Source organism: Leopardus geoffroyi, chromosome A1, assembly GCF_018350155.1.
Source record: "Leopardus geoffroyi isolate Oge1 chromosome A1, O.geoffroyi_Oge1_pat1.0, whole genome shotgun sequence".
Classification (NCBI taxonomy): Eukaryota; Metazoa; Chordata; class Mammalia; order Carnivora; family Felidae; genus Leopardus; species Leopardus geoffroyi.
The window spans coordinates 20,098,632-20,112,928 of record NC_059326.1 but is presented as its reverse complement, the minus strand read 5'-3'; the positions used below and the strand labels follow the sequence as shown (position 1 = coordinate 20,112,928).

The following is a 14,297-nucleotide window of genomic DNA, read 5'->3' as shown; positions in this document are numbered from 1 at the left end:
TCCACTGCAGCCTAAAACAAGCATTCCTTCTAGCTAGTTTCTATGGTGCTTCAGAAGCTTCCCAGTTTCTTGTCGCGTATCCTGAGAAAGGGGAACATTTCTTAACTACAAAGGAAACTAATACCCTCCGTGTGGTTTTTGGCTTTTCGGCTCATTTTTTTGTTGATGTGGATTTTTAAAAATTCAGGTTTCTACTGCTGGGGAAGACTCAGAAAGATCATGAAAGTAATATAAGTGATTAATCTTGACTCCCCCCCCCCCCGCCCCCCATTGTTGCCTCACTTTCTCATCACTGTAGGACAAAAGATATAGCTCCTTCAGGGCACTAGTGTGTCCAAGGAGTCTTTCGACTCAGCAACCCCAGTATTCTAGTGAATGCACCTAGATTTCTATAGTTTTTCTGTTGGTCTTTCTCAAGCTGGCCGAAATTACACAAAAATCAAGTGTTTGCCCAAGTACTTCTTAGTTCCACTATACAACCTCATCTTAAGCCAGAAATGGTATGGACCAGGCAAAGCCTCAGCACATCAGAGGGACAAGCGGAGCTCCTCTCATTTCAGCGATGAAAAAGGATTCTAAGTATTCCTCTCCGTGTTTCCCCCTCCCCCCTCCCCATTATTTATCAGCCTAGGAAGGAAAAGAGATTCTCAGTAAAGAGTTGTTGGCAAGTCGAAACAATGTGTTAAAAAGAAATAGGATGGAACAAGACTAACAAAATCAAGCAAAAGTGGATCTACTTTAACTAAACATCAGGCATTATTTTTATTTATGGAGAGAAAAAAAAGTCAAAAGTTAGAATAATGAAAATTACGCATAAGTTTTACACAAATTGTTAAGGAAATACTGTCAACATCATTTTATCTGAGAATCATTTGCATACTGCTGTAACTTGTGCTGGAAATCAAAGGAACACTTTTGTGACAAAAAGGATGAAGATAATCATTCACTAGGAAATAATCTATTGGGGGATTATTTGGGGAGAAAAAGTCCATCAACAGAATATATCCTCCTAGGATTTCACCATGATCATTCCATCCCCATGTTTATTAGATGAAATTGTCACTTATCACTCAGAACAGGCAACAGAGAGCCCTCTCTTAGAAAGGATACATGTCCAAAAAATGAAAGATGAAAAAAGTGACAGGCTCTACTCCCTCAAGAAACAGAGACAGGACTAAATGCAAATAGGAAGGTCATTGTCAAAAGCTGATAGCCAATAAAAGTTGATGACAGTTAAAGAGACCGATATCTCTTTTGGAATTCAGCTGCGTAACAATGACGTAAAACCTCTGCACTAGTAAAGGACACACCACTGTTTCGATGATAGGAGTTTTCAGAACTGCCTCAGTAAACACATGAACATAAAAGGCTAATCCAAAACCAGTTCCATAATCCGCCGCACATCTGAATATAGTCTTTGTGAATTTATTTACCTCTTTCTGGGAGGTACTTGCCCACACCACACACGGCACAGTGACTACTCTCCTGGTGAGAGGGGTGTCGAAGAGATAGAAATCAGTCTCAGCCTTCAGTACACCAAATGGACACATCTTACTGATAAGGGCAAATAATGAATCCATTGACAAATGGGACACATATGGGAACGTTAAGAAAAACGATCTTAATCTCAAGATTAAACTGTTAGAGAATACCATTTGTCCAGCCTAAAGTCACCCAGTGACCTAGAGGGCCAAAAAAGACAGGATATTCCCCTTAAATTCAACCCCCCGTTGCTTACAAGAATTCTATAGTATTTCACTAATTTAACTAATATGCCCAGTTTCTTAAAATGTAAAAAACCTTCGAGATGGGATATTAAGCTTGAGTTTTGATTAGTTTCAAACCTTATGACTAGGTTTTGGATGAGGCTGTCGAGTATGGTGACAGAGAGATTAAGGACAGAAAGAGGAGACTGAACAAACTGCTCTTCCCAGATTCATCCCCAGAATGTAATCAAGGTGAAGGGTTTAAAGATGATCACCTCAGGAGCAATCTATAAAATGGAAATAAGAACTTCCTGATAAGGAAAGCTGCTAAACATCGGAATAGACTGAATCCCCTTCCTAAATATTCTTGTTAAGTATGAACTTTTATCCGAATGACTTGTAATCCCTTCTATTAATCTCAGAATCTAAATATACATAATTTAAGACAATTAAATCCAGACAATATATTCTGGATTTTGTGTAGCTCCTGAATTTAGCAGTGACTGCAGGTAATTACCTTGACAATTCCATCTATGAAATGATATCCTGCTTTAAAGGTATTTTGTAGAGGTAAAAAAGGTTTAAAGAATTGCATATGAAAATACTATGTAACGTTACATTAAATGCTTCTTTTTCTTGACAGGATTTGTCTTCAGTATTGGGAGCGTTTCAAATCCCCTAGACTAAATTAAGAGATCTCAAGCATGTTCTCCACTGTCAACTATGCTTTTCTTCATAAAAAGTTACAATTGCATTCTGCTATACCCCTGAAATTTTAAAAATGTTCCACGAAAGTGTAAAAAGATAAGGGTATGTGATTTTCAAATATTATGAAACTAAAATTCCATCAATTTTACTATAATTTTATAAATTTATTTTGCCCTCTGTTAATCTAAATGTATTTTAACCTTCTTTTCTATTGGTTACCCCAAAAGCACTACAAGGCACAGCAGTGATCTATGAAAGGTGAGTGAGGAGTCTGGTCACAGGGTCAACGTCCTCAGTGAAGTCATCTGAGGTTGTGTTGGACTGAGAGTGGACAATGAATAGTGTTGGTTTTTCCTTATCCTGGGTATTTCAGGGGGAATACAAAATGAGCAAAGTCATCTTAAATATTTGTTTCCTTTCCATTTAGCTTCTAAACAAAATGAAGAGTTTAAGTGTAAGAACAGCAGAGGAAAACAAAGAGATCCCCTGTGAACTCCCAATTTGTTGTGGGACTTCTGTAAGCATGGCATCAAGCTGCTAAAGGCTGGCCATTTCAGACTATGTGGTGTGCCCCAAACTTACACCTCCCTAACTGGCAGCTTCAACTTAGTGCCACCCATAATCCTAGTGAGAACGGAAAAAGACGTTGAAGGGGAGTAAGGAAACCAATAATGTCAAAGATGTCTGCGTTTTAAACAGCTTTTAAAGTGTCTGCCTATTTGCCACAGATACCATCTCTTCTATTATCTAGGCAGAAATGGGAATATGTTGGTGTAGCCAACAAAATCTAAGAACATAGAGTAAAAAGACAATGCAGATTATGTAACAGATAATTACAGTTAGCTTTAACAAATATGAACTTCAAGTGGTGTATCTGTCCAATGCTTAAAAAGCAAGGCCTTTAAAATTCCATTATCCTTAAGATGGTTTTAAATGATTACTTTAAATGTGATTATTTCCTAAACCACACAAGAGTAAAATAGAGCATTTATTGATGGAATAACAAAAGTGCTTTTCTTAAATATTCTTCAAAATACATTTGTACAACTTACAATAATATATCCAAAATAACTGTATATACAAAACATTACCTAGTTTTAATGTATGTGCTTTTTTCCCCAAAAATTACAAAGTAACTTTTTATTATTTTTTTTTTTGGCAAAGTTCAACCTTAACAGAGGTGACAATTTTAAAGGTTGGTTTAAGAAAATAGAACCTGAGGGAAATTGACACGCAAGAGTCAATGACAAGCAAGAGATTTGGAGGAATATTTTTAGTTTGTTAAATAAAAATGTGTTTTAGAGTGATATTTTTCACATTACAAAAATAAACCAAAATGAAGAAAAGGTCACTGTAAAATGATGGAAAAAGGATCTGTAGACTTGCTCTTAGTATTTCAAATAGCCAACAATGCATGTCAAAAAATGAATTCAAGATCACAACAGTCTTGTATTTACTTTGTATTTGGAGAAGATAGTGAAATAAGTGGCCACATTCTGTTTTCTTTTAATTGCTATTAATATGGTTGATCTGATTGGCTCGTCGATGAATTTCATCCAAGAAGTTCTCCAGTTGTTCTATTAGCATTCGCTTTTTAAACCTGTATAAAAAAAATAAGTGATAGCACTCTCAATTTCTTTTTAATGGATATACATCAGTATAATGCTTTTTTTAAAGACAGAAACTGCCTTGGGAAGATTTTTCAAAGTAAAATGAAAATGAAAAACAACAACTTTATGATATATAAAATCCACTGGAAGATAATAAGCAAATTATTTTATCAGTGCAGAATTGCAGTTTGTTCCTAAAACAAATAATCCAGGCCCAGGTACAATGGAAGTCAGATATTTGTTCCACAACCAAAAAGAAAAAAAAACCTAACATTTACAAGGGTTACAAATATTCCAACAAAATTTGGACTCCTAAAGCAATGATTCCAATAGCTTCTTATGCTCTTTAATTTTTTTTTTTAATGTTTGTTTATTTTTGAGAGAGAGAGAGAGAGAGAGAGAGAGCGAGAACAAGCTGGGGAGGGGCAGAGACAGAGGGAGAGACACAGAATCCGAAGCAGGTTCCAGGCTCTGTCAGCACAGAGCCCGACGCAGGGCTCGAACTCACGAACCATGAGATCAGGACCTGAGCTGAAGTCGGACGCTTAACTGACTGAGCCACCCAAGTGCCCGTACTTCCTATGCTCTTTAAAAGTTGTATGTTGAAAGAATGTGAACAAAGTATGAATATAATCCCCACAAAAGGGAAGAAGAAATGACAGTTGGATAGTAACGTTTAAAAACCCTGGTGTCCTACTATTACAGTTTGAAAGCTAACAAATCAAGGATAATTAGACATCTGCAGTATAGGATAATATAGCAAACATTGAAAGTTCAAGTGGCAATTTAAAATTTTCTTCACTAATATAGTAGACTAAAATTGTATTCGTCTACGTAAGTTATTAATACTGCTGATGCTTTTTAGAATATCCAAAAACACTGTCCAATCTATATCCACTTCCTCTCTACTTGTAAATTAATATAAATAGCCACCATAATATTACACAACTCTCTAAAAGGTGTTAGAAGTAGAGAGTGCAGGCCACCAGGAATATAGCTAAATCCATGATGAAGTTTGAGCTGACAGAATGTTACATAAAGAATAAATACTCAAAATAAGTAACATGAAAAGTTACTGCCTTATTTTGAACCCTCAAAGTGGTGTATGCTCTAGCTACTCCAAAAAAAACCCAAACAAACAAACAAAAAAACAAGTAACTGCTCTATCTAAAAATGCCTTTAAGAATAGCATGGAAGAAACTGGGGGACTTTTAAAGGCTGTGTATATTTGAAAGGTCAGAGGAGATAACCCTAAGTTTTCTTATAATACTAAAGAAGTCTTCAAAGAAAAATGTTTTGTGTACTCACTACTCATACAACTATGCTTTCCAGTTAATTGCACTTCATAGTTACCATTTATAATCTTGATCCACATTCCTTGTACTAAAGTACATAATCCTGGGCTACTGAAGCAATCAGAATAAGGCCCATTTGTCCAACTCTGCTCCCCTTAATTACATGTTTTCCCACGTACAAATGAACAGCATTCAAATATTGTCTTCCAAGGTTATTTCTAATCACTGATTAATATCAACTGTAGTCCAAATATACAAAGGAGAAAAGCTGAAGGCTATAAAATATAAAGACCCCAAAAAGGCACAGAGTAGGATCAATGAGAATTATGCAAGTATCTATAATCTACAGGGAGAAAAGGTCCATAATTGGTGAAGAATTTGTGTGTGGCTATTTTTTAAGTGAATTTCTTTCAATAAACTAAAACAGAGGAGGAGGAGGAGGAGGACACACATGGCTGTGTCATATGCATGCATAACACCACAAGTACAGATACTGTTACAACAGTTACAACTGTTACAACACTGACTGTAAACTGGGGACTCATTTCATAATCATTTCATAATGTACAACAGACTATTTACCTTGATGCTTCTTTAATGACATTTTGCAAAAATATTAGTCTTGTTTGTAAACTGCCTTGCACATGCTTCAGTAAAGTGAAGATTCTTTCATATTCTTAAAACAAGAGAAGCAAAGAAAAAAATTAGTGGCTTTTCTATGCACTCTTATTCAATATTTTTCTACTGCAGTTTACGGTATCAAGATATGCTAAACCAAACCAAAATATTCTACCACTCATTAATACACCTATTTCATCATGTATCAATCAAGATAAAATAACTTGGTAAACACAGAAGTTTTGGTAAAAGTTCCCATTAAGATATCAAACATAAAGCTTAGAAAGTACGTGACTAGCTTTTGGTACTGGCCACTGAAAAAGCAGCAGCAAGTAGCCTTTATAAAATTGCATACTTATAATTTAAATTCTCAACTCCAGTTAACAAGATGGGGAGGGGCATATGGGGACAGAAAAAATGGTTAAGAGTGCTAGTTCAGTTTCAAGTTTTCACCTAAAATTCTGCCAAGGACTATAAACTCCTAAATGGCAAGGGCTGTCTTACCCACTTTTGAACCACCCATGGGTGTTCCATTAAAGCACATGGTCCGTCAATCTGTCAACATCTTTGAATGGATGTCATAATACTGAAATTTTATGCCAAAGTTCTTTTATATTCATTTCATAGGTTGCTTTTATAACTTTCGGGTTTTGGCCTAAACACATCCCTGCTCACCATCATAGTTTAACCCTTAAACACAGTGGTAGACACTATGTCAGGAACTCTACAGAGATGAAACTATTTAATATTTGCTACACTTTTGGGGGTTTGCTGCTACATTAAATTCCAGTTGCTGTTTAGAAGAATACTCAAGACTACGGGTTCCTGTCATAGTAGGAACTATGTGTAATTTGTCTGTGTGTTCTTCAAGCTCTGCTCTCAGTCCCTCCTGCTTACCATATCTACACCATACTACTTTGGATATAACAGACATTTAGTGTTTGTAGGCTGAATAAAGATCAAATCTTATATAGCTCAAATGTTGTTCAAAACTGATCTAGAATCAGGTATATGCTTCTAATTAATTTTTTTTTTTTTTTTTGAGCCCACACAGATATCAAATATGGGGTTTGCCTCTAATTATACATACTTCTTCCTGGCTTTCGGATCTCTTTCATTATTTGTGCTTTTAGTTCAGTGTTGACCTCTTCATGGCTTCTGCAATGCATCAATTTCTTTCCTTTGTTGAGTGAAGATGCTGGTATATTCTCTTCAGGACATTGTTCTTTATCTCTTGGCTCCTCGTGATTTTCTAAATATCCACCAACAGTGAGGTCATTAGTTCCTAAATGGTCATGACCAAGCGCCTCTGTATGATTGGTTGGTCGTTCCAGTAAACTGGCTGGAGAAGAAGTTGAAAATTCAGTATCCATAGCATTTGGTGTAATATCTGATGAAAGTTGGTCTGCAACATGATTTTCAACCACATCATCTATTGTCGAATCATTAGTGGCTTCCGAAACTAAAAACAAAGATAAGAAGAAAAAATGGACATGAGCCAACTTCAAAGCACAAAGTAAGAAAAAAGCTACAAATAATATTACAGCAAATCACAACTAATCTCCCTGATGGATGCAAATTAACAAATAATATGATATGGTTCTTAAGATTTGCCAAAGAGATGGTGGGTTTCAATGTGAAACATTTACAGTATTTACAAAATCTGTAAGATTTTTGCCCTTAGGAAAAAAAATAAAAGCCAATTTCACATAACTTTTAGTTCTCTGCTTTATTCTATGGCAATTTTATTGAACAAGCAGATTTCTAATGCTTTAGGGGAACATATATGACCAAGATTATCAGGGTTACCCTTTCCTTAGAGAGTCCTAACTCATTCCAACTTACCTCTGCCTTATACAGTCTACTATCATTTAGAGGCAAAAGTAAACACAGGGAGTCCAAAGTGTTCAATATTCTGCTGGGAACCCACTGTCAGACAGGTCACTTTACAGTACACTCTTTTCTTATAACCACTCATCCAGTCTTTAGTTGAGCAACGCAGAACAGTGCCCACAGCCTGGTGCCCACTGCAGTTCATCAGATTACTGGACTTAAAAAAGCTTGCAAACACTTGCCCCCCCAACCCCCCCCCCCCCCCGAGAAAGCAGCTGAATTGTAAGTTCCCTGACTGCTCACCAAACCTCCAGGACACCCGCTGAAGTCATCTCTACTTCCCTCATTTATCGTCCAAAGGTAAACTCATGCCCACAAAAAGCCCTCAAACTTCTGACTCCCTCCTAAATCCCCGTCCATGATTTGCAAATTTTCCTAAATATTCTCTGTAACGACTCCCGCTTTAACTGAAACGCAGCTCTCTGACAAAGAAACTGCTCTTCTTTTCAGACTTGGGAGTTAGAAACTGCTTTCTCTCAAACATTCTCCATGGACTTAAAATAAGGAGATACAGTCACCGATTCCTTCACCTTCCAGTGCCACTTCAAGTTACTTTCTCCCTGCACTCGTGTAACACTCTTGCTCTGATAAATGGGAGGGAGAAAGTAGAGGCCACTACACTCATCCTCTCTCTCCTATCACTGTCTTTATCGATCTCTAAGGCACACCTCTCTGGTCATACCTGGCTCACACAGTCTTCCTCCCACCCTGATGTCCCTTGGGCATTATCCTAGATCATTACTACTCAAAATGTGGTCTAATACAAGCAGTGTTAGCACCATCAGAAAGCTGGCTAGAAATGTTCACCTTGAGCCCTGCCCTAAACAATGAATTCAGAATCTGCAGTTTAACTAGATCCCCTGGTGATGCAATGACACATTAAAGTTTAAGAATTACTGTTGTATGGGACTTCAGTGTCTAAGCAGATCACCTGCCAAGAACATGGCCTCAATTCTTTAATGTCTCACCTCGTTTGGCTCTCAAATCAAACACAAATTCACGGGCAGAGGAGCATAACCCTTATCTTTGCAGGACTCCTGCTGTTGGCTCTGTAACTCAGCCAGACTCTTACTTCAGCATTTCCTCCACTTTCTCCCTCCCAATGAGCAGATCCTACCTTCTAGATTCCTCTTTCTTGTCTATCCAACTTATATCCCATATGCATTACTTTTTACCAATGTCCTAAATTCTCTCATTCTATTGTCCTCCCTGCCAGGCAAAACCCCAAATCTGCCGACTCTATCTGCTTGCTCTAGATGTGCATTTGGAATGATGAGCACTAGTGGAGAAACAGGACCCAGCAATCTTATTACAACATTTCCTCCCTCTCCCACAAAAGATCATTCTAACCTTCTCCGCTCTCTTAACATCTTGGACTTTCCCAATCCCTGCCTCCCACTCAGGAGCATACATCACCTCTCACTTCACAGAGGAAAGGAAAGCAGAGCTGTGAAACAGAAACTTCCTCTACTTGCCACTGTTCAACTTGTGCCCATACCCTTTCTGCTTCACTGGAAGTAGCATTCTTTCTTCTGGGCTCTGGACCACTCCTGTCTGCCTTCCCAGTGATTTTGTGGGAGCAAAACTGCTCTTGCTAAGGGAGCCAAAGACCAATAGAACTTTTCTAATCCTTTTGACTGACCTGTTTAAGAAGCATTTGAAACCACCAACCACTCAATTCTCTTTCCTTTTAGCTCTCACGACACCAAATTCTTCTCATCTCCTATTTCTTGGATTCCTCTTTCTCAATCTTTTCCTGAAACTCATTTCTCTCCTCAACTTTAGCACTTTCAGGGTTCTGTTCTAGGCTTTTTCTTCTCATTGTTTTCTTTGGTGTGATTTAATTCACTTCAATTGGGGCTAAGACTGCCTCCTGCACCTCCCTCTTTATCCCAGTCTCTTCTTTAGTTCTAAACTAAAATATCCATCTTCTACCTTAGGATCTCCATGTGGCTAACTTAATAGGCACCTCTAAAATCACTCATCATCTGCTCTTCTACTCCACCCCGTTACCCTCACCTACCAAGCATCTCTCAACTCCTCTCTTGCCCTGACTCCAACATCCAGCCAGTCGTCAAGTCTTTACTGATGTGTCCAAGTATTTCTCAAATACATGTTCTTCTCACAACTCCACTAGCAGGTCATTAGCTCTTCCCTGGGTTCCTTAACTGCTTTCTGTGCATCTAATAATTATTTAATGACATCAAATATCCTATCAGTGTTCACAATCTCTGATCACTTTATATATTTTCTGTCTGTGGAGGGAAGTTTGATTTTGTTTGATTCAGGGTTCAAATCAGGCCTGCACACTGTCATTGGTTTATAGGTCGTTTAACTACCTTTTAACCTATAAAATCCTTCTGTACTTCTCTTTTTTTCTATGCATTTTTTCTGGAGATACACATATCCCATATTCTTTGTCTTACAGTGTCCCACCATCTGGATTATGCTAATTGTCTCCCTATTTTGTCATTTAATATGTTTTCCTATCCTTGTATTTCCTATACATTGGTAGTTAGATCTAGAGGCTTGATCAGGTTAAGGTTCGATTTCTTTCTTTTTTGTTTTTTGGCAAGAGTATTTCAGAAGTGATACTGTATAAACCCTTCAGGAGTTATATAATATTTGGTTCTCTCCAGTTATAAGCCACAAATGATCACTACCTATAATTAATTATTCCATTAATTTACTAAGAGTTCCCCTACATCCATTCTTGTTCTTCCCTAACAGTACTCTGCACAGGACAGTCAGCCTGGTCTTTATAAAATGCTAACCAGATGAGGTCACTAGCTTCTCAAACCTTTCAAAGATTCTCATTGTCCTTAAAGTCTGGAATCTTTACAATGGCCTCCAAGGCCCTCCATGATCTGGCCTCAACCTATCTTTCATCTCTCATCTTGCCTCACCCCCAACACCTTTGCTATACTAGAGTTCTTTCAGCCCCTTAACTGCTTCTCTTTACTGTATACGTTTGCACAGACTCTTCTTATACTACTACTATACACATAGTATGCAGCAGACTGCTTAGCAAGACTCCTGAATGCACAGCTTTAGTGAAACAACTCCCACTCATCCTTCCAATGTTGGCTTAAACGTAACTTCCTCAATAAAGTGCCTTGACCCCACAGACTAAAATCCTCTTGCCACATGCTTCCAAAACATACCTGACTTCCCTTCTTGAACATTCACCACACTTCTAATGAAATGTTCAATGACTGTCTTTCCTCATTCTAAATGGGGGCAGAGATCACTATTGTCTCGTTCACTGCGATACCTCAATGCCTAGCACTGTTTACCATAGCATATGTATTTAATAATTAGTTGTTGAAGTTACCTGTAATTGAAAACCACCTTTCTATGGGTATTGAGAACATCCCTGTAACTGTTATTTTGAAATACTTAAGGCTTATAAATGATATTTAGATCATGACAGCTATAATAGAACATAATAAATACATGAAATGTCCAAATGTTCACTAAAAGGACTACAAGATGATTACACGCTAATTTAGAATAAACAATTATCTTCTCTAGACACTCTTAGACTTTATCAATTTTTTCTATACTTTATTACAAAAATCTCTTCCCCACACAAAAAACAAACAGCAGCAAATAATGTTTATTTTTAAAAAACTCTTACTTTTATGAAGAGGAAGGGGTTTAATAAGATCTGGCTGTGCTTGAGTCATAGGTACAGGTGGTCCTTTTCCTCCAATATGATTGTTCACAACTGGATTCTGTTGTCTGCCTCTCAGCAGTGGAGACATACAGCGACGTCTTTTAGGGATCCCTTGCATATTTGGTTCTCCAGGTCGTTTATGTTTATTTTGAGGTCCAGCCACAAATTCATCTGCTTCATCTATCATCATACCCTATAACAAAAGAGAATATAATTTCCCTAGATTTACATATAGTTTTTAAATGGCACAACTAATTCCAGTTCCCATTAAAGCAACTAGATTATAACTATGTTAACATTTATTAGTCTACCAACAAAACAGCTTCAGCTTACTTTAGTGAAATTAGAACTGTTAAATCCACAAATAAATTATACAATGGAACGTTTCAAGCTTACCTTTTTATCTAGCTTAAATGGGTTGCCAAATGTATGCAACCTTCGAGGCTGATCAGGATCAAGTTCTCTTAGTGGAGAAGGTACTTGCTTGAGGTATTCCTGGTAATTCCCCATTTGTGCTATAGGAACACTGTGCACTTGATCTTTTCAAACAGAACAGAGCAATAACAAAAGTTAACCTCACTGAAATGATACTCTGTTTAATTACCAAATAATACCTTCTTATATTTGAATGCTATCTGGGGTTATCCTAGGCAGTCTTCCCTCCCCATATATGCAAAATTGGTTTGTCGTCATAAATATTGTGACATAAATGAAGTCTTTGAGATTTTTAAAATAAAATTTAAAAGAACTGATTTTACCTTCTAAATAAAACAAAAATATTGCAGTTAATTTGAGTGTATAGAATAAGCAAATATGTGTTAACATTACCATGAAAAGGAATGTCTCTTCTATTATATTCCAAATAAGCAGAATTTAATTATAGCAGAATTTAAAGAAAAGACATATCACATATAGATAACCCTTTTTATATAAAGCTATGGTGGGAGGGGTCCCCAGATGGCTTAGTTGGTTAAGCGTCCGACTCTTGATTTCGGCACAGGTCATGATCTCACAGTCGTGAGATGGAGCCCCGTGTTGGACTCCGCGCTGAATGTGGAGCTTGCTTGGGATTCTCTCCCCACCCACTCCCCTCCCCAAAGTACGCTTGCGCTCTCTCGGTCTCAAAATAAATAAATAAACATTTAAACAAATACGTAAATAAAGGTATAGCTGGAATGCTTACGTCAGAGATGGCAAAGAGTTAAATTCTCATCTGACTCGATCTGTGGTCAGTGCCATGGGTATAACTGAAGGAACAGGACATGTATTCACCATCCAAGTTAAACCACCAGATGCTAGTATTGTGTATCACAAGAAAATGATTGTGCATGTGTGGACCTGTGTGTGTGAATGCATGAACAAAGCCAAAAAAGATACTAAGCTGCTAACAAAGGGTGTCACCTCTGGGGAATAAAATTTGGGGGAAACAGTGATGGTAGAAAGAAATTCTGAGAATGAGTGACGACTCACTTTTTACTTCATTTGTTTGAATTTACAAAGAAAATGAGATACTACAATGCTTTAAAAGCTACACTACTATACTATGTTTTTTCAGTATAAAGAAATTCACAAAAGAAACACCATTATTGAAACTATGATCCAACCTTCATCCTGTCCTTTAAGAAATCTGCGGGTGCTCTTCAAAAGATTAGATCTCATTCTTGTTAAGTGATCCAAAAGATTCCGCCTTGGTATGTCATACGCGTTCCTAAATGTCTGTGGCTTCAAATCCTATTGAAAAACATTCAAAGGCAAATTTATTTTCAAATATAGAATTATAAGAGACTAAAATCTCTAGCCTGCAGTAAAGGTTTGGAAATAAGATACACAAGTCTAATTAGCTTTAAAAATAGAATAAAGAATTATGATGCAATCTTAATATACTGTTTTGGGAACCAGAGGATAAAAATTGGTAGTGAACTTACCAAATAACTCAAATTCACATCTCTTCAAGATTTTATTATATATTCTGCCTAAGGAAAGTAAGTATCTTATAAAACAAATTTCCAAATTTTAAAGACTTTGAAAATTTAAAGAAAAAGAGCTTTGATTTACATACCATAAAATCACCCATTTTAGGTATACAGTTTGATGAGTGTCAGTAAATTTACAGTTGTGAAACCATCACCACAATCTGGTTTAACAACACTTTCATCATCCCACAAAAGTTCTTTGTGCCCATTGTAGTCCATCCCTTTTCCTATCCCCAGGCAACCACCAATCTGCTTTCTGTCTCCCTACATTCCATTTTATAAACGGAATTTTGCTATATCAAATCTTTTCTATCTAGCTTTTTTTCACTAAGGATGATATTTTGAGATTCATTCACATTGTTCATGTATCACTAGTCTGTTTTTTACTCCAGACTAGTATTCCATTCTATGGATATAGCATATCTTTATCCACTTTCCATTTGATGAACAGTTTTCTTTACAGTTTTTGGCTATTATGAATAATGCTACTATGAACATTTGCATATAAAGCCTTTATATGGACCTACATCTTCATTGCTCTCATGTAGATACCTACAAGAAGAACTGCTAATTATATAACAAGTATAGCCAGTGTAGTGGATGGGAAGTGGGATCTCATTGTAGTTTTATTTTGCATTTCCCTAATGACCATTAAGGTACAGCATCTTTTTACGTCATGTTCAATCTGTATATCTTATTTGGTGGAGTATCTGCTCAGATATTTTGCCAATTTTTAATTAGATATTTGTCTTTTTATATTGAGTTGTAGGAGTTCTTCATGTATTTTGATACATATTCTTTATTCTGTACATACT

General features: G+C 36.8%; 2 protein-coding genes across 4 annotated transcripts in view; one reads left to right on the top strand and one right to left on the bottom strand.

Moving 5' to 3' along the window:
• The window catches only part of SERPINE3 (serpin family E member 3), a 34,265-nt gene extending 30,761 nt beyond the window's left edge, over nucleotides 1–3,504 (top strand). For both annotated transcript variants that reach the window (XM_045475145.1, XM_045475143.1), the window contains exon 10: nucleotides 2,350–3,504. In XM_045475145.1, coding sequence (XP_045331101.1) covers nucleotides 2,350–2,393 — 44 coding nt within the window. In that variant the 3' untranslated portion in view covers nucleotides 2,394–3,504. The remainder of the gene's footprint in view (nucleotides 1–2,349) is intronic.
• Nucleotides 735–14,297, bottom strand: part of INTS6 (integrator complex subunit 6) — a 91,924-nt gene continuing 78,361 nt past the window's right edge. For both annotated transcript variants that reach the window (XM_045475137.1, XM_045475134.1), the window contains 6 exons: nucleotides 13,114–13,240; nucleotides 11,906–12,048; nucleotides 11,471–11,702; nucleotides 7,028–7,399; nucleotides 5,902–5,995; nucleotides 735–4,014 (listed from right to left, as the gene is read on the bottom strand). In XM_045475137.1, coding sequence (XP_045331093.1) covers nucleotides 3,921–4,014; nucleotides 5,902–5,995; nucleotides 7,028–7,399; nucleotides 11,471–11,702; nucleotides 11,906–12,048; nucleotides 13,114–13,240 — 1,062 coding nt within the window. In that variant the 3' untranslated portion in view covers nucleotides 735–3,920. The remainder of the gene's footprint in view (nucleotides 4,015–5,901; nucleotides 5,996–7,027; nucleotides 7,400–11,470; nucleotides 11,703–11,905; nucleotides 12,049–13,113; nucleotides 13,241–14,297) is intronic.